Source organism: Thunnus thynnus, chromosome 1 (genome assembly GCF_963924715.1).
Source record: "Thunnus thynnus chromosome 1, fThuThy2.1, whole genome shotgun sequence".
NCBI classification, from domain to species: Eukaryota; Metazoa; Chordata; class Actinopteri; order Scombriformes; family Scombridae; genus Thunnus; species Thunnus thynnus.
The window spans coordinates 17,161,198-17,182,457 of NC_089517.1; the positions used below are offsets into that span (position 1 = coordinate 17,161,198).

General features: G+C 39.0%; 1 protein-coding gene across 1 annotated transcript; it reads right to left on the reverse strand.

The window, feature by feature from the left end:
• Positions 1–3,832: 3,832 nt before the first annotated feature.
• On the reverse strand, positions 3,833–20,609 carry slc17a6b (solute carrier family 17 member 6b). Its single transcript, XM_067587473.1, has 12 exons — positions 19,951–20,609; positions 18,034–18,289; positions 16,999–17,117; positions 14,977–15,091; positions 12,741–12,828; positions 12,553–12,639; positions 11,986–12,128; positions 11,576–11,725; positions 10,986–11,118; positions 10,502–10,612; positions 8,195–8,322; positions 3,833–7,487 (listed from the first exon to the last, which is right to left on the reverse strand). The coding sequence occupies exons 1-12, from the start codon at positions 20,022–20,024 to the stop codon at positions 7,164–7,166; spliced, it is 1,728 nt and encodes a 575-aa protein (XP_067443574.1). The 5' UTR covers positions 20,025–20,609; the 3' UTR covers positions 3,833–7,163.
• Positions 20,610–21,260: the final 651 nt, after the last annotated feature.

The following is a 21,260-nucleotide window of genomic DNA, read 5'->3' on the forward strand; positions in this document are numbered from 1 at the left end:
TGTGAAAGAAGCAGCAGTATCCTTGAAGTATATTAGAACAAACGTGTGCTCGTGATTCATCTCCTTGAATGGAAAAACTGTTTTCTCTCTTTCATATTCTCTCTCTGTTTCTTCTTGGAATAGCTTCAGTTTGAAATTGATCCAGTACTGAGGGCATAACAAAGAGAAGATGAACAAGGTGATGAAAAGAGAAAGAACATTATGTCTGTCTGCATGTGCGCACACATATCTGCAGACGCCTCAGCTGCATGCACATAATCTTGCATCATAATGTCGTCTTCTGCCTTTCGTAAAAAGATTTGGTTATATCAGATTAAGATGATATTGGTATTCTGTATTGACAACTAATATCTCTTCTGCTCTTTCTTGCTCATTAATATTTTGATTATATTTGGCTGCAAGGATGGAGTAGCTGTTAATTACACTTCCTACAACGGATAATGTTTTTTTTTTTTTTTGGAAAGCAGCTTCAGGGCCTCAATCAATCAGGTAGGCAGCCACAAACTAACCCCAATATGCTTACCTCCTCTGTGTGTGCGTGTGCGCGTGCGTGTGCGCGTGTGTGTGTGATCTTGAAGGAGGCCTGATGAAGGAGAGTTTCTGACTTACTAATATTAGAGTGCCTCACCCCAGAGGCTCCCCCTTGACAAGCCAATGACGCACTTCCTGACAAGGTGGTAGGAAGCTGCGTATGTGGAGAGGAGAAGGAGGTGTTGAGAGGGGGGATGGAGTGGGGGTGAGGGGGGGGGGGGGGGCGGCTAAATATATACCAGCTGTGGTGATAGTGCTGAAGGCTGGCGTGTGCATCCAATCATGCTTCCTGACTCCTGCAGGAGGAGGATCCTGCTGCTGTTTTCCGAGCCAATCGGTGTTAATCCCGAGCGTGTTGTGGGGGGATTGCTACCCAGCATTCGTGTAGAAGTGTGATGTATAGAACAGGATTGTTTAAGGTCTCGAATACCATGATGCCCTGCTGTAGTTTATCTGCATTCTGCATATCTGTGTGCAGCGTTCGCCTTAATGAACACGCCCCTGGTCATGTTACGCAGTGATACTTCATTGAGCACCATGGACAGCTCACGTGTGGATGTATGTGACTATAGAAACTATTTTTCAACCCCAAAACAAAGATATGTCTCTGATTGCAGTTATATTTAATAAAGCAAGTCCTAAAAATACTAATAAGTTATTCAGAAAATGTAATAAATCATAAGAAAAAAGGGGAGAGTAATGCAGAATGTTTTGTTTGTTGGTGATACCTGAAAGATAATATTTTCATTCATTCATTCATACGTTCCGACCCTAAATGATCTTTAAGCTTGGGTTTGAGTTTATCCTCTCTGAAGATATACTTTCTCATCACCCTGTGAATCCCTCAGAGGTGCTGGAGGCACTATGTGCAAATCAGGAGCTTATTTATGAGCCACATTGGATCTCAGGGGGCACAACACGAGCACAGCCCCCGAATCATTAAAGAGTGATTTTGGCATCCACTTCCTCTCCTCACAAACACACCCCCCTCTGCTCCCTTGATGCTCAGGCAGCACCTGCCCCCCACCCACATTTGAACAGCCATTTAAGATGCTGAACATATGCGCACGCATTCCCCCAATTTAGCATCCATGCTGTCAGACACACACACGCCCACATGCTATATTTGTATATGTGATGCAAATGAAAACATTAAAAGTCAAGGGAACATTTAAAGAGCTGCTGGATGACGTCTTTCTACACAAAGACTTGCTTCAGTACACAGGCAGCAAGGCTGCTCTTACCTTAAATTTTTTAAAATCTTTTATTAGGAGCTCAGTGTGGGGAGGAGGTGGTAAGTTTTGTGTAATAAGCGGATTGACGGTCACAGAAGGGTTATGGGTCACCTCCCTCACTTGCACCGGGACAGGATGACAGTTCTGGCTGGTTGACTGTGAGAAAATACCATTTAGGGCAGCTGGTGACACGTTTATTGAGCCTGTCAAATTAACAAAAGCAATGAGCTGAGCCGGGACAAGAGTCACAATAACACACACACACAAAACACACACACACACACACACACACAAACACACACACACACACACACACACAGAGCATGTTTTTAATATCACCTGATCCATAAGTTGTGCATCAATCAAACCCTGATCTCTGTGTCACCTTGGGCTTTTTAAAACTCCTGGGTTGTTTGATGCCAATGTCATAGGACGGAGAATGCACTAATACTGCTCCACACAGAGCAGGAGTCCAAACAAAATAAATGATGTCTGCATACATATTAACATTAAATCAAAAAGAGATGAGCAGATGCATAGGTTTAAAAGCAAAAATTTAGCATATTGCTGGAGTATGACAAGTATGACATTAATCATTATCTTGTGCATTTCTACAGCTGTGTTTGAATTTAAAGTCCTCCTTTACTCAAAAAAATGTTCACTTGGATGTTTGACCCTCTCTGTGCAGAGTGACGTACATATGTGCACAGTTTCACACTAGAAGACTCAAGTTTTTAAACTCATCTGTTGAAAGGGGAAAGTTTCTTCAGAGTTTAAGATGCGTACGTATGAGGTGTTTTTTTCTGGCATCACGACTAGTCTGGAGCCAATTGCAGTTCAATATGCAACTTACACAAGCGTGACGTGGAAACTTTAAGCCTTGAAGAATGAACTTTTCACTGAAGCAGGAGACATCTTAAGCTCCATCCTAAATGAAAAGTACTTGCATATTCATTGATCCTGAATTTTTCAATGAAAGAAAAGGAGTAGATGTAATATTTAGGATTTTTAACAAGATAAAACATAAAAGACATATCAGACACAAATTATTATTCCAAGAAAAGTATTTTTATAAATCTTAAAACATGTCTCGGGGTGATTTTTAATATTTCCAGTCAAAAGATCCTGGCCTACATGAAACAACACAAAATATACAGGCTTTAATTTCACAAGAATTAGAGACCAACTTCAAAATCATTTTCTGGAATAAAGGCATTTTGCTGGTTCATATTTATCAGCACTTATATCAAAAATATATAACTGAAAGGGTCTAAAAGTTCCCACAGTTTTTTGAACAAAGAACAAGATTAGACTCATTGTTGTTGGAATTTCGTTATAGTTTAAAGTTATCCATCACTGTGCCATTGCATTTCTTTAGATGTTTTTCTTTTAGTAGATCATTAAGCACAGTGAGTCATTGAACAACTTCAGCCTTTAGAAGGTTTTTTATCTTAATTATACTTGATGATGATGATAAGAAAGAAACGGGTGTATTGTTTTGTTTAGTTGTATCTCCCCTGATGATCATCTGTGAGAATAGTGTTGAAGCTTTGTTGATGGAGGTGGGGGTCAGCTCCTAAATCGAAATAACACCTCCAAATAGCTCAATAAGTGCTCCTCCTCCCTCTCATCTCCATTAAGAGGTTAGAACAGTCAATAGGTCCAGCCAAACACTGGGGAATGACCCTATTGATTTCACCGACAGGGAAGGAGGGCAGCCATTAACTGTGCACTTCCTGTGGCCTTGGTGGAGTGGTGAAAACTCTTAGCTTAAAACCCCACTGTAATGGTTTTATCCACTGATCTCGTGGGTTTTCTTTTTTTTCAGAAATCTTAATCTAGTTTAATTTCTTCAAGAGCAAACCATTAATGCCTGGCTCACAAAATTCATATTTTTCTGTATTGACAAGTAAGTAGAGGGAAATATTCTGCAAAAAATATATAGTGTATACGGTATGGAGTATTTGCTGAAATTACCCAGCAAGCTCTGTGACCGACCAATCTCATTAAACAAATAAGACCTAACATGGCGCATGCTTTGGCAATCATGCCTCATAATAGCATTGTTACATCCTGCACATGAGCAGCATATTAAATGTATTTTTACCACACAAAACAGAATAGCAATATCCATCTGAACTACCTCAATCATGTCATACAGAAAACCAAATGAGAAACGGTGTATTCATGTGAAAGTGAATGTTACAGTTTCAAGCAGGGTGGTTGAATTTCAACTGCAAATCAGCTGCTGCATTTAGGATGTGTGCTCATCAGCTTTTAGGTTATATTGCTGGTTCAGAGCTCCTTCGTGCAATCGAAGTGAGATTTTTTTTTTCTTTTTCATAAAGACATTGACCCTGGATTGTATCACACAGCCTTCCTCAGCAGAGGGAGTTAGTTGTAATGGAACTGCAGATGTTCAAGTTTAAAGTTTCTGTACATTTTACAGACTTAAAGAATCAAATTTCATTCTCCAATTTGTAGCAAACATGAACGGAGAAAAAATAAATTCGAACATCTATAACTGATTAAATTCCATCTGCTGAGGAAGATTGTGTGTCACAATCAAAAGCTTCAGAACAGCTACTAATGGACTTTCTGGGAAAACTATTTTATCCACATTTAAAGGGGCCAAAACCCATAAAGAAACCATTACTCTATATACAATAGGGGTATTTTCTTGTCAGCCTGAGAGATTCAAGACCTAATCAAATCCAATTTTTCAAGCATTTTTTTTCAATATTTCAATACAATAAATACACAGTACAGTAAATGACTCAGTGCATATTAACTACACAGAGCAGCAGTGGTATTGTGAAATTATTCTCCTTTTTGGTCAATACAAACTCTCAGGACACAGATTTGTTTACTTTTTTTTATCAAAAAAGGATAGAGAGTATTTCATTTTGACATCAACAAACCTCTCAATTTACACAGCAACAGAAGCCATAGAATCACACTGTAACTTCAGAGGCACAAAAACAGGAAACTTTTTACTACTTCAGGTTGCACATTTGTCATTTTTGAAAAATGTAGAATCGCCTGTTTAGATTTCATCCTTTATGTCAATGAATATTGTTGCAACAATGAAATCAGGATGTACAGGGGAAGGAGGAAGGAGGAGGTACATTTGGTTAGATAGGGAAAAGGGGGGTCCAGCCACTTGATGAAGAACATTTTTAAAACTAAAAACTGAGAACAGAGAGAGAGAAAGAGAGATAGATAGATAGAGAGAGAGAGAGAGAGAGAGAGAGGAGGGGGGGGGGGGACAACAGCACACAGTTCATGAAGACAACATTTAAACAAAAACAGAGACATGAAGAAGAAGAGCGTCCGATTTTAACGGAGCTCAGTTTATCATTCTCATCTGGTGAGCAGCCCCGTCACAAACTCCTTGCATTTTCTTATTGTCAAAGACGTTTGTGTTGGACTCTATTACTATATTTTTATACATATATTTCTGTTTTTTTCTTTACAAGTATTAGTGTTTATTTTCTACATTTGTTATCACAAAAAAACACGACTTTTGAACAAATGCATAAAAAACAGTTACATAATGACTGTTCATGATGATTCATGATGTTTGACATTTGACCAGAACTGTTACTATGGATTTATTGCTTTGTACACTGAGTAATGTTTGGTGCTACCTGCACACTTGGGGGGTAGAGGGGGTCCAGACTGGAACCTCACTGCTGATGGGCTGTACTACCTTAAAAAAATCATCTGACTTCCAGCTAAAACCCAGCTCTGCTCTTCAGCTTTGGTTAATTGTGCAAAGAAATTGAAGCATCAGTAACAGTTTCTGAGACAAAGACAAATAAGTGTGAAAGAAATCTAAAAGGAACAATTAAAAAAAAAAAAGACATACTACAAATTTCATTTTGTTCCATGCATAAATACACATCCACACACATCTATATTGTGAAGTGCTGACGTACGATCTCCACAGACAAGTGAAAAATGAAACAAACTTGGCCCCCTTCAGACCTTGTCAGTGTAAGTGCAGAATGAGGACAAAACTGATTCTAGAGGCAGACTATTTTGTACTCAGGAGCCTGAAAAACTTTTCATTGCCAGATTCTCATAGGTATATACATTATAGTTCATTTAATCATCATCTCACTTCCATTCTGAAATGAAAATGGACAAATGGCAGTTTGTCCAAATTGCACATGTCTGTGATTGCCTCTCCTACTGTATCTTCTCTAGAACTATACGTAGAAATCTTCCATTTTGGTGAACTTTACGCCAAGTATTGATATCTGTAAACATTCAAATACTTCTCTTCTACCATGTCATGTGACATTTTAAATTCATCTTCATATAGTTTGAACATGTGAACTAGAAATTACTCCCTTATACCTTTGCCCATATTTTTATATACCACTATTTTATATATTCTGTATGTTTTTCTCTCATAAAACATCATTAGGTGTGCTGCTCTAATATATTAAGACTCTGATACTCTCTTGGTCTAACAACATTTAATCTGTAAACTCTTATAGATCTTTACTTTGTGCACCTGTAGTTATCTCTGTCATATATGTTTTATCTGAGACAAATCTTTCAACAAATGCTTTTAGTGGCTTGACAGTAATCATGAAAATGGCTTTACTCCTGCACTACACTGCTGAGATGTGTTGGGCTACAAATGCTAAAATCATACTCTCAGCTGCAGAGGTACCGTGTTACAAAATGACATGTAGCAAACATTTTTAAGACATTTTTTTTTAACCTTTTATACAGTCATCACTATGCCACTCGTCAAATCTCTACACCAAGTCACCTACATGTTAAGGACTTAGATTTACACACACAGAAGCCAGTGATAAGAAAAAAAAAAACAATCATATTGTGCATTTAAAGGACACACTACTCTGAGTGCATTCAGGAGAGATACAGTACAATCTATATCAACAGAGTGTCTAGTTTCTGTTCACAATGCTGTGCAGTGACATGTTTATACACTGTAATGGCTGGCTTGTCGGACGTTGTACTGTAACAAGAACCAGTTAATTTGATAAATAAGGGGTTGGTTCTGATGGGCTGCTTCTCTGTAACCATCAAGGCTTCAGTGTAGTCAGGAAGCCTCGGCTGATGGGATGAAAATGTTTACGTTTACACACGATTGCACTCCAAATAAATATATCTATCATCAATATGCATAATAATACATTTACAGACTGCCAATTTGATATGTGTTACACCTCTATTAATCAAATATCTTTTAGTGATTTTTATATATTTTAGTAATTTTTACATTAAGTTGATACTTTTTTAGATTTTTTAGAATTTGTGCAAACAATACAACGATGGATTGTAGCTCTTTTTCTTGTTTCTCATTTGTTGATATTTTTTATGACTAAACTGATGCATACTCAAGAAATGTTTGGTCTAAGAGTATCCCTCATCCTGCCTGTATCCATAGCCTCCTCCCTGTGCTTCTTCCTGGACATACTCCTCCGTCTTCTCCCAGCCGGCAGCCCAGCCGCCATTCACCTGCGTGGTGGCGCCGTACGACTTGCCATAATTTTGAGTGATGTCGCCTGTCTCTTCTGCCAGCTCGTCCTCGTCAATGAAGCCGCACTTCTCCTCGCTGGTCAGTTCGGGGTCGGCCCACGGCTGTTTTTCTCCTGATGCAAAGAGGCCGTAGAACACCACACCCCCGTAATGCACCATGGAGGCAATTAGGAACACATACTGCCACTCCTCTCGAGTCTGAGGAGGAAGGATGAGGAAAGAAAGTGTTGTTTCTAAACCCTTAACAAGCATCAGTCTGCCAGTCAGTCAGTCATTAGAAACTTCTGCTGTGCAGCCAAACATTGCTCAAATCCATAAAAACTTAATTTTAAAATTCTAGTAGAGATCCCAAAGTTTCCAAAGATGCATGAAGCTGACTTTTGGGGAAATATGTATAAAATGATGCTCAAGATGTCAAGGATATTTTCAAGGAGTCTTGAGTTTGAATGAATAGGCTGATAAGCAATATATGTGATACTATCAGACAGTGTGAGATGAGGTGATTTAAAAAACATGAAAGTCACAGGAGAAACAAAAACTCTAACACAACTATACATCAGTGGCTACAGGAATTTTTGATAAATAGTAAATACTTCTATATACTTACTGTACAACATTTAGTATCACTTAATCTGTCACTTTAACAACCTTTTATAATCTGCCATGAGTATTAGTAATACATCATTTTCAGATATTATTAAACCTTCCGTGTCTGTTTTTTAAGCTATAAATGTATTACTGTGTCAGTTATATTCAACATAGGTGTGGCCATTACTTGAACAGACAAAAGTGCAGCTGAGACCAAAAAATGTTTTGATTGATCAATTTGCTTTATATTTCCTATATATGAAATGAAAGTGTTTTATTTACTGCCATGTTTGGAGTCTGATGGAGAAAGCCCTTACCTTGTTTTTTGTCATAGCACCAACAATCAGTGGACACACCATCCCAGACAGGGTACCCACACCGTTGGAGATGCCCATGAGGATGCTGGCATAGCGGGGAGCAATATCCAAGTGATTGACATTGAAGCCTGATAAAGCAAAAAAAAAAAGTTTAAAAAATGAAATATTTTCATCTTTGTGAGTTTTGGTAACCAGATTCAAATGGAGGGAAATACTGTGACAATATGTATCAAAAGAAACAGAAAAAGGACACAGTTGTAGATGAAAGCTGCACAAATGGTGACCATCTTGTTGCAGATATAGGCAGTCCGTAACTCGCCACACATCCTCCCCCACCCTGACTGGCTGAATGAGTAAGTGTCCTCGCTGGCTGCTGTGCGGTGCCTGCCTGGCAAATCCCCCCGAGACAGCTAGTACTGAATTATTAAACACTCCAGGAGAAGGCTCAAGAACAACAGGCAAGAATCTGATTTTGCACTCATGCAGTCACAGACCTCTGCATCCCCTGTAACTAAGCATTAACATGAAAGGATCTGTTGATTGAATGGCTGAAGAAGGCTTACAGGTTCATTTGCCATTTCGTGTAAAAGTTCAAAAAATAAATTCTCATATCCCTCTGATGAAGTTTTTAGCTACACAGCCATTATAATTGATTAAATGCAATACTGGTGTTATCTGGATGGATATTGGAAGTTGTTGTAAATGTAAATTCACAGAAAATAAAAGCATTAAAGTGCCAGCAGTACAAAATTTAATAGAAATCTACATCATCTGCAATATCATATTATCAGATGAAACTGGGATGTTCATCAAAATTGTGTTTAATTTCAAATACATTGCAACCATGTTTTACGATTCCCTCCCTTATAGCAGCCTGCCAAAGAGTCTGGACAGAAAATACAGACTGTTTTACTATCCAGTCTTGGATGATCAGAGGATGGCATGCAAACAAAGCAATTTATTTTTTTTTAGGGTATAATGTTTTCTATTTCCTTATGCTGTATCAATCTGAACCAGAATCCAAACCAAACAACACAAAACAATTTAGGTTCTCCACAAACTTTGTAATTTTGTGACTGGAAAAAAAGGAACTGAAAAACAATTTTGATGAATACCCAAGAGGCAGAGGTTAAATATTATGGACCAATATTACCAGTGGAGGTAAAGGCTGCTATCAACTACTACATTAAAGTAAAACTTTGACATTTTGGAAAATTCGCCTGTTCACTTTCTTGCAGAGAGTTAGATGAGAAGATTGATACGCTAAATATGAAGCTACAGACTGCTAGCTAGCCTAGTTAAGTTAGCCTAGCTTAGCATAAAGACTGGAAGCAGGGAGAAACAGCTAACCTGGCTCTGTCCAAAGGTCAAAAGGTGCTGGACTATAAATTTTGCTGCTATCTGCCAGGGACTAGTCTGGCATGTAACTGCATGTTAAAATCACAACTGGATGTTTTTTGTTTTTGTTTTTTTTACCTTCAGACAGAAGGTCTTGTTTCCAGTGATTTATGCTAAGCTAAGCTAACTATCTCTTGGCTCTAGCTTCATATTTACTGGACAGATTTGAGAGTGGTATCAACCTTCTCATCTAAAGCCTGTCAAAATGTCAAACTATTTAAAGGACCAGTGTGTAGGATTTAGTAACATCTAGTGGTGAGGTTGCAGATTGCAACCCACTGAATACCCCTCCCCCTCACCCTCCCCTTCCTTGTAGGAGAAGCTACTTTGGCTGCAAAACTCATGAAAAGTGTGAAAGCCCTTCTCTAGAGACAGTGTTTGGTTTGTCCATTTTGGGCTTCTGTAGAAACATGGCAGTGCAACACGGCAGGCTCTGTGGAGGACCCGCTCCCTATGTAGATATAAGTCTAAGATAACGAAAACACAACGATTCTTATTTTCAGGTGATTATACACTAATGAAAACATATATTATATTCCATTTCTGCCAAGTCTGTTGAATTAGATGCCACTAAATTCTACACACTGCATCTTTAACTATACTTTTGAATGTCATTGCTCGCTTTCCTTACAAATTACTAACTACTAATTTTCAAAATTGTGCCATGAAAAAGCACAGAAAAACTACTGGTTTTGTGAAAGATGTTCTACACATTCACATCCTTATTCACTTCAAATGTGATTTATCCTTCTCTTAGACACCAAATCCATTAACCCTTCTGTAGTGAAAACTATAGTTAACCACACAATTAAATCCAACTAGATTTCAACTACAGAATATAATACGCTAAATTGTATATAAACCATATTTATGGTTGAGAGACTGAAAATATGTTTTACTTCTACTAACCTGATATAGCAAATCCACTGAAGCCCACTGCCAGCACCAGGAAGGATATTGCCACCCCTTTGCTGTGGGAATATCCTACCACCAGCAGCAATGTGGCCTCCATGCCAAATCCTAACAGAGACAGACAGCAGGTCACACATACATACACACACACAGAAATACACAAAGCCCACGGGCTGTTGGCCATCACAGTGCCAATTGAATTAAGCATGATACACGGTCTGCACTCAATTACATAAGTGACAGATATGAAATCAATGCACAGTCAACATTAGTGAGGCAACTTGTGTACAAGTATTGAACAGATAGATTTTTACAAAAATACAAGTGCAACTATCTCGACTTTAGCCCATCTGGTCACCATGTGGCGAAGACCAGCTAAAAAAATAAACAATATGGATCTAACACCGTGACCGCAACACCCTGCCGCTGTGCAGAGAGAGGTGTGGAAAATTATATTTCATCCTCAGCTCAGACTTCTCACCTCCACAGTTCATGATTTTCCTGACATTGGTAGTTGACAGGATGTTCTTGCTGCGCAGGTAGTCGGCCAGTTGGCCGCCGATGGGCACAATAATGGTCATCACCAAATGGGGCAGGGCAGACACTATGCCGACCTAAAGCCACATACAGGAAACCAACCAAATCATGTGTAATTGCAATATATTTTCTATTAGACTTCAAATATTGCTAGTTTAATGATATATTTTGTTTTATTTTCTCTGCTTTTAAAGGAGTTAAAACACTATCAAACAGAAAAGTTGCCATTTGATGTATTCACTGGTTTTCTTATCCTGCTGTTGGCAACACATCTGATTGTTTCTATCAATGTCAAATAATTTGTGACATCAAAACCTTTTTCATCATGCCTTGTTACGTAATGTATCAGTTCATGACAAATACCCACAGGCCAACAGTTGAACCGCCATTGATTTTGCTAGCGATTCAGTCCAAGAGCAAAATGTCACATGCCCGAAAACCTCTAGCAACCATAGTTGTGTGTTTGAGTGGGTTTTTTTCCATTGCATTTGAACACATTGTTTATGAACCACATAACTGTTGATGTAGACCCACCTTACTTATCTCAAAGCCAAACACCTCCTCAAAGTATGCAGGCTGGCTGATGAGCAGCAGGTAAAACGTCCAGCTCCTGCAGAAGTTGGCCACGATGATTGCATAGACAGGCATTGAGGTGAAGAACTTCCTCCAGGGGGTCTTGAATTTCTAATAATAATAATAATCACAATACATTTATTTTTTATAGCAGAGTATGATAAAAGTATAAAGTGATGGAGATTTGAATGGAAGTGACCTTTTCTCAGATCACAATATCTAATTTAATGGGAGGATTTCTTTAAGTTTTGGCTTTAAATGGTTGATGAAACTGTAGCTTGGTATCCTTTATAACACAGGGGATTTATAAACAAAGAGTACTGGGTGAAGTAAATTATATTTGTTGGCTAGTTGTTATTTTTTCCCCTCACCTCAGTAGGACCCATTAGCATGGCACTCTCTCCAATACTCTCCTCAATGTAGCAGCGCTCCTCATCAGTGATGGTCGGATGTTCAGCAGGGCTCTCGTAAGACACTAAGATCCAGAACATGTACCATAATATGCCGAAGCACCCTGCATATCACAGACAGATAGAAGTCGTGATTTTAAATAATTGCAGATGTGCCGCATCAATTCTGACCTCAGCAGTATGCACACAGTATGTGTTTGGCAGCCTGATCTTTCCAAAATGCCTGAGAGAATAAAACCCAGACAGGAAGGCTAACTGCATCCAGTCCAGAGAAAAAGATGGGGGGTTATTTATTGACACACCAAAACATCAGGGGGAGGAAATCAATACACAGTCTGCCGGGATAAATCCATTTGACTTTCACTGGACTCTCTGACAGTCAAACTCTTAAGCTTCAAAACACTTAACCAAAACATATTTCAAGACATTTATACTCCTTTATAATCATGTCAACACAGAAATATTCTCTTGGGTATACTAAACAATACACATACTTATCACATGCAAACCCTCATCAATCAATCTTACCGTAGACGTAGAAGACTGAGGACCAGCCTGAATACTGAACCAGGATCCCAGCCAGAGGCATCGCAATCACAGCACCAGCATAAGAGCCTGAGAAACAGAGACAAAGCAGTTGAAGGGAAACATGTTGTTGACCTCAGGCATCTTAAATAAATCTATGAAAGCCAATCGCATGAAAAATAAATATTTACCACAGAAAGAGATGGTGGCCAGACGACTCCTTTCCAGCGGAGGAGCCCACTTACTCCAGATGCCATGACAAGCTGGGTAGGTGACTCCCTAAACATCACAGAGCATCAGTCTGTATTAATTTATGTTAAAGAGATATGAGTTAAGGGATAGGTTCACAATTTTTCAAGTCTGTCCTAAAACAATAGTCAAATGCCCAAATGAACATAGACACATGTTTTTCTTGCTGTAATCATTCCTCCTGTTCATACTGAACATTAGAAGATCCCTTCATAATGTACTTTCAATGTAAGTGATGGGGGACAAAATCCACAGGCCTCTTTCTGTGCAAAAATGTAGGCCTATTTGAAAATTTCCCTGTTTTTGTTACGACCCTTCCGCTGCAGCTGAACAGGAAAACAACTGACTGTGGAGGATATCCACTTTATTTGACTAACTCAGATGACTGGAGCCTCATATTATCTTCAGGTAACCTTTCAAATACATTTTTGCCCAAATGAGGAGTGTGGAGTTTGTCCATTACTTACATTGTAAGCACATTTAGAGAAGATCTTCTAATGGTCAGTGTGAACAGGAGGAACGATCACAGTAAGCAAAACCTGTTCATTGTTCATTTGGTCACCTGAATGTTGTTAGACTTGAAAAATTGTGAACCTATACTTTAAACTGGGAATGTTCTTCCTGATAGACACGGTGTGTTTGGGAAATGTATCATGAACATGGTCAGTGCTCCATGTCAGCCATTTGTGGCGTCCTAGGAGCCATTACAGGGATTGATTCCCTGAAGCACAATGCTTCGAATCCAACCTTCTAATGTTTAAACATAAAAATATATATTGCAGTTTTGTACAATTAATTTATTATAGGTCCTGTACATGCATTACTTTGCACCTGTTTTTGATGGATCCAACACTGTATTGTGTCAATGAATAATGGCTCAAAAACCCAATAGCAAATATAAATATAAACATTTTACTGTATGCATTTTTGTCATGCAATATAGAGTGGAGTACAATGCCCTTTAGTCACGACAAGTGAAATTTTACCAAATGCTCTTCTACCTTGCTTGCCTGTTGTATTACTGGGTGACTTTGAGCTTTTGAGGATATACAAACACTCTACAAGGGAATGTCCTTTTAGTCATGAACCAACAGATATCTGAGATAATAACTAACAAATATTAACATTTTCACCTGTGTAATTAACATGAACAAATTGCACAGTGCCATGAGCAAAGAGGACCTGATGAGCTGTTCATGGAGCAAAGCAGCCCTGCAGCTATTAAATGTTCATCAGCCACTAATTTGAACAAACTGTGCAGACGCAAAACACAATCTGTATCGACTTTCTTAGGAGAGCGGTGCTTTGCCTATATGCTCTTGTGGGGGATGAAATATTGAGAGTATAATATTAGATTAATTTCATTTATTCTCCTCAAAATGTATAAAAACTATCATTAAACCTTCATTAAAGATCTGATGCTAGCCTACTGATTAACCATCATGGCCTCACCCACCTCCTAAAAAACAATCTTCTAATTAGACACACGATGCCCACCAACAACTTTACCTTCACATTTGATTATTTCTGTAATATGTGCATACAGTATATAATGTGTTTATGCAATAAAACCACTAGTGTCAGACTTCTGTAGCCTATTCTTCACCATAACAACAGATCATCAGCATATCAGCTACAATATACATTTGACAGATATTTGTGTGTCATGTTTCACTACAAAGCCAGAGGATTAATGTGCTTTTGCATATCAACATTACCCTTTTCATGTATCTGTATACCAGCACTTTGCTGTTGTGTATCCTGGAGACAAAGTGTGACAGGAAAGGCTGGACTATCCTACAAACACTCAACTGTAGTGGACTGGATCAATACAGCCTGTCTCAGATTTCCACAGGATGAGTATCCAATGCATGTTATAGTCTTTCCTTTGCTTTCTCATTGTGTAAAGATTGTAGGAAGTCCCTTTGTATTTATAGTCTACAGTATAGTGTTGTTATTCATAGCTATTAAGCACTAGCTCACCTTTATGGTCTATTAATGGTAAGAATACTTTAAATACTTTACATGTATTCATGAATACATTAAATTTATCACACACTAAATTTATTAGAGAGGACAAAGACTCAAAAAAATGTTGTAATGCACCTTAAAATGTTAAAATTTTCTCTTCCACAGGATGCTTTTGGGTGTTGATGTGGGGGGAATCTCTACTCTTACCTCCACCAGTCCTTGTAATATCCTGACAAAAATGACACACCCATAATGGACTCGGGCAGCCGAAGGAATGAACATGTTGAGAGTCGATGTTAGGACAATGGCTGCACCAAACACCCTGAAAATGATAGAAATGTATTTGAAATATAACATTTTATATAGAGCAACTCCCATCATAATTATTTAATGTCAACTTAACGTATGACATTTTTTTTTTTGCTTTGTGCCATAGTGAGTAGAAACAGTGCCTTGAAATATTACATTAGAATATTAATTATTAAATATTAAATATACCTTTCCCTTTTTTAAAACATTATTGTAGGCCTAATAAGTGGTTTTTAAAACACTTTACAGTAAAAACATCCATGAAACATATTCGATTTGTTGTTTACATTAAAAGGCCTTTCAAAGTCGCGTTTTTGTTTACTGTTTCCTTTAGATTGAACGCAAATCTGCCGTCACACTTGAATTATCTGTGCAGTTTAATCATCATTGCACATATGTTCGTATTTCGTGTCCTCCTCGGTTCTGATTGGCCCAGAGCCAGTGACGTCGGGGAAATTAATATTTCACGCAGCAACGCCCCGTCACCATTCACATATCTGTCGCTTAGCAACCATTTGCTCTAACTGGTTTTCATGAAATACGTTTTTCATGAATAATAAACATATTTCATTTTAATTTGACATTGAAATCGATGCAAATAGTTACGAATTTTATTGATTTTTTTACATTACAATATTTTACAATAACTTTCATTAACACGCCTCGCCATTGTTTATTATTAGCTTCAGCCTGGTAAACTGGATAAGGTTTCGTCTTTGTTCTTGTTGTTAAAATTGGAATAAACGAAGAACGTTATATTTAGCGGTTTTTGTTTTTTTGTTGTTTTTTTTTCTTAATCGTGCGGGAGCAGCTGATCTAGTGGAAGAAACCATCCATAAACACGGAGCTATTTCCCATTTCTGTCACGTCCTCCCGCCCCTCTCATCTGCACGCGGGGGGCACGCCCTAATCCGGTTGAGACTACTGTTGGGCACGAGACCAATTGATTCGATTACATCCTCGTGTCAATCAACAGCACGAGGACGGACAAACATGTTTTTTTTTTTGTTTTTTTTTGCAGTAGGTTGGCCTGGACTTGATATAAACTGTCTATAGCGAGTAAATCCATGCTGCAATAGAGCCTTTTTTTAAAAAAGAAAAATATATAGGCCCCAATAGTTATTTTGCTATTTTAAATTTAGAAAACGTTTACTGTCATTGCGAAATCAAGACTGAGGCCTGTAAACCATTTTGCCTCCATACATGTTCATTTTTGCTACTAAAATGATTAACAAAGCAATTTATGTCCACACACATCCTACAACATTTTATCCCCAAAATGTGCGCCATCATATTCATATTGAAGCAGGCTATATGTAATATAACGTAATGATAATGTGTGTCGCTTTGGCAATGCTCGTGTGAATAAAAGCCTTTTGGCGACAAGACAGGGTCTGGTCTCCATGCCCCGAGAGAGCGACAGATTAGACCCGGCTCCCCCCAGGGAGCTCATTAACAGGTGGCAGAAAGCCCTGACACCGGGAGCTGCAGGCCTGCCAGCCCGGCGCCCTGCCTGCAGCTCTGCATCACTTCAGAGCAGCTGATCAGCCATAAACCGCCTGCTGCTGCCTTTATGCACTGATATATACTCACACTATAACTGTGTATTGTTCGTTCAGTTCATAATTCAGACAATCATGACGCCATTTTTTTTTCATTTCTGGCCTTGGCGTTGTTTTGGGGTTTTTTTTAATATTGTTAACTGAATTTATTGGGATGTCTGTGTTCGTTTTCGATTCCTATCTATTTCATAAATGTCGAAGAAATGAAACAATAAAGGAGGAGAGAAGGGGGGAGGGAGGGGAGATCAGGCCAACTGTTCAGTTTAATAAACAAAAATCATAAAAATCACATTGCTTCCTCCGCCAAATGAATGTGTCTGCGCTGTATTTATGGTAATTCATGGGGAGTGCCGCCTACCTGTTTGCTGCCAGTCTGGAGGATATGTATCCTCCCGGGATTTGCGTCACAATGTAGCCCCAGAAAAAAGATCCGTGAATCATTCCCACCGTCTCTGGATCCCAGTTGAACTTGGCTTTCTAATGGGGAAAATAAAACCAATAAAAACGAGCAAACACAGACGCTGAATATTAATAAATGACCTCTGCTGGAGGCTAGACATTTCTTTCTCTTTCTCTTCAATATCATTGAAGAAATTAACGAAAAAATATGTACTTTTCTGAGTAGAAGGATTTAAACGTGACGGCCTGATTAGTATTATTGAAAGGCCTGAAACGTTTTAATTCGATCCAGTCCAACATTGATCTGTTCACCAACATCATGGACATGATCTGTCAGAGTTTTTTTTTCAACCAACGTGAAGCTGTGCAGGCAAGACGATTAGATGACGAATATTTGGCCTAAATGCAAAAAATCACATATACACATTCATTTTACCTAAATATATATAGGCTGTGAATTCACATATAGAAACATCATTTTAAAATGTATGTCTCTTTTAATTTAGCATATACTGGACCTTTATGCAAATATTGCTGTCAAGGAAATGTTGATTTTAGAATAAAGTCAATTACTTACATTTCTACATGTTTAAAACTATACACGCAGGATACAGAGATGCATTTGACTTGCTGTCTTTTTTTTTAAATTACATGATGTATTATCCAAAAAATACTACATAGGTTATTTGACATTATAATATATGACGAATTCTCTTGTGCATTAACACTTTGGGCATGATTTAAAATATTACAGGCCTATTAAAGGGTTTCTTACTCACAAATATCAGCTTAAACGTTGCGAAAGCTCATCAGCATGATTATTGGGGATCATCAAGATTTCTAAAATGATTACAAGGCCTAATAAGGAAGTAGGCCTTTACACATGCTTGTTCTTTTTTTTTTCTTGATAAAATAACGATCAGGTGTCTCATGTCTCGAGCCATGCTTTACGTCGTTTTTTACGTCAGGAGGTGCTCTCGTGCTGTTGCCACACCTCTTTGATGATGATCTTCCCGTTCTGGTGGATGGTGCTGTTATTGACCATGCCCACTATGGCCACGCCCAGGTTACACCGGATACCGAAGGAGATGCAGAAGCCCAGGCCGCTCATGATGGCGATGATGTAGCGGCGCGGCAGACCGAAGCAGTTGCAGTCGCACAGCGGGGGTTTCTTCTCCGCGGCCTCCCGGGGACGCCCATCCTCCGTCAGCTCGATCACCTCCCCGGTTTTCTGTTTCCTCTCTACCACCCTGCAACAGCCAGGTGAGCACAACACTGTCTAGTAAAGAGTCCCCCAATCAAGTGACATCACATGAGATAACGCCCCCCCCCCAAAACCGAATAATTTCTCCCAATGGAAAATATTTCTATGGAGGCCTTTTTCATTTTTATGTCATTAATATTCTATTTGAAATGGATGCTATGGAGCTCGTGTGGTTTGTAGTATCTGGGATTTCTTGCATCATCTCAGTGAAGAAAACACAACAAGTAACTCCTGCAGAATCACCACATGCAGCAGCACAAGTGGTGAGGCCTCTATACTGTATTTTCTTACTGATTTTCACACTGTGAGCATCACATCTGTGAGATTCAAGTCAAGATGACTCAAACAGACATAAACAACGAATTAAACCCAAATATGTGCACCTGTATGTGCGCTGAAGAAAACAATATAATAAAAAAAAAAAAAACACACTTCTCATGTAGAGCTTGAAAAAAAGGCGAATATGTCCCGGTACCGCATTGCAGCAGCCCGCTCACTTTCACACTCATTAGCATTCACGGGACCGAGCAGCAGCTCCAGCCTCCAGACACACGTCTGTGGGCATTCCTCAAAGTCTTTTTTTCCTTTTTTGTCCCCCCTCAGGAACCTCACATTTACTCACCATGCGTCGTTTGTCCCAATTCAGGACATAAAATGATAAAAATCGAAACATCTAAATCCCTGTGTCTGCAAATGATGAATACAAAACAACAGGGCTGATTGATTATGGTGGAAAAAGAATCGAATAAAATGCAAACTAGTGAATGAATTGCAGTGAAATCAAAGGCCTCTGGAGATATAAATCCACTGCGTTTTTACAGAAAGACTCATTGTAACCAAACTTCTTCTGATCATAAGGCCTTTTGAAATTTGTATTTCATCTGCAGAGTTGAAGGAATTTATTACTTTGTGAAACAGTTCTCCCACAAACGCTTGAAATACATTAACGATAATTCACAAGTGAATTATCTAAACATAGCTTCAAATTTTTATTTATTCAGTTGCAGATACAGAAACTAGCAGGATCATGTCTACAGAAGAGAAAAATCCATGTATGGTATCATATAGGCAAACAGATGGATTGTAATTATTATGAGGCACGGCTTATCATTGGATGTGCGTCACTAGTTTTCAAGATAATATGGGAGACACTAAATTTTTTTTTGAATGAAACACAAAAAATACGCGCGTGGCCTTCACGTCCTGTAGTGTACAATCCGTCTGCTAATGAGATTCAGGCATACAGGCCCTGCATCACGCTCGCATCCAGTGGCATTTAGGTTCTTCCAAAGAAACCCCTGCCAATACCATCACACATACACACACACACGCACGCACACACACACACACACACACACACACACACACACACACACACACACACACACACACACACACACACACACACACACACGATTGCATAATTTTCCTCTCACTTCTAGAGGCGTGACTATAAAGATCCCTGTAAGTTGTAGAACAGTTTTTGGTGGCCTTGTAGACACAAACACACACACACACACACACACACACACACACACACACACACACACACACACACACACACACACACAGCATCCAAATAATCACACTGTAACATCAAGAAATTACCAAACGCCAATCAGGCTGGTAAAAATGTCACGTCCTTACCTGTACATATGACCCAGGGTCTTCCCCGCAAATTCCTTCACCCCCGCCGCGGCTCTCGTCTTCACTGACTCCATATCCAGTTTCTATGTATAGGCCTGTTTTCTTAATATTATTTTACTGCTTAATCGATCGTCATGTTACGGCGCAGGACAGCCGACTGCAGCGGCTACGAGGAAAACAACAAAACCAAGTTGTGGTAAATGTGAGTCCAGAGAGGCGGCGATCCGACAGACGCGTCTGGGTTTTTCACAATGAAAGCGCGATTACACCTTCATGCAAAGGGGACTCAGACGAGCTGTGCGCCTCCATCCACCACCAACTCATCTCCTGCCTGGCGTACAGTAGCCACGCACAGTGCCATCACGACGAAAAAAGGAAAAGGAGTGAAATTGATAGCCCGGCGTCGTAGAGCGATATGGATCTGTCTCCGCAACAACAACAACAAAAGAGAGAGAGGGAGAGAGAGAAAGAGAGAGAGAGAGAGCGGACGGAAAAATAAAAAAAAGACTTAAGTTTAGAGAGCAGAGGTGGGTGTTTGGAGTTGCTTCAATAAATCAAAGAGGAGTGAGGCTGTATCGTGTCTCCTGTGGTGAGCGCAGGTTCATCTGACGTCGTGTTCAGCACCGAGGTCAGCGACAGCAGCTCCGCGTCCAACATCTGGCCAGCTGCTCAGCGCGAATGAAGGCCACAGTCAAAATATAACATGCTGATGTATTTACACGAATCTGTTTCTGTTTATTTCATAAGGTGTTAAGGGGAAGAGGAGGTTTTTACTCAAGATCAATTCGCATTATTTAATTTTAAAAGGATGTGAGGGTATAATACAATTAAAATCAAGGCGATATGTATTTTATTTGTCGTTTTTATACTTAAATAAATAATTAAAAACAAGGATAGTAACCCCATATATGAAAGCTGCAGCTCTCCCGAGGGCGGTGCTATGGAAACCAAATGAGCAGGAGTGGATTTTCCCTCCAACAAGCTCCTCCACGTAGGAATCCATCAATAATTTAAGCGTCTCCCATATTTTCATCCCTCTCGACAACCATATCTTCCCACAGAAGCGTGCACACATTTTTGGAAGTCCTTTTGAATATTTTATGAGGTTTCAAGGATATATCATCCGATAACTGTCCTTCTGCAGACCAAATTTAGACAAATAATAATAGGCTAGTAAAACACATAATAATAATGATACTACTACTACTACTACTACTACTACTACTACTAATAATAATAATAATAATAATACTGATGATAATAATAATAATAAGAAGAATAATAATAAGAAGAATATACTTCAAGATATA

Coding starts and splice junctions, on each gene's coding strand:
- slc17a6b (XM_067587473.1), bottom strand. CDS start 20,024: ATGGAGTCAGTGAAGACGAGAGCCGCGGCGGGGGTGAAGGAATTTGCG. Junction 18,290..19,950: donor ACCCTGGGTCATATGTACAG/GTAAGGACGTGA, acceptor TGGCTGTTGCAG/GGTGGTAGAGAGGAAACAGA. Junction 12,829..14,976: donor TATTACAAGGACTGGTGGAG/GTAAGAGTAGAG, acceptor TGTGATGTTTAG/GGAGTCACCTACCCAGCTTG.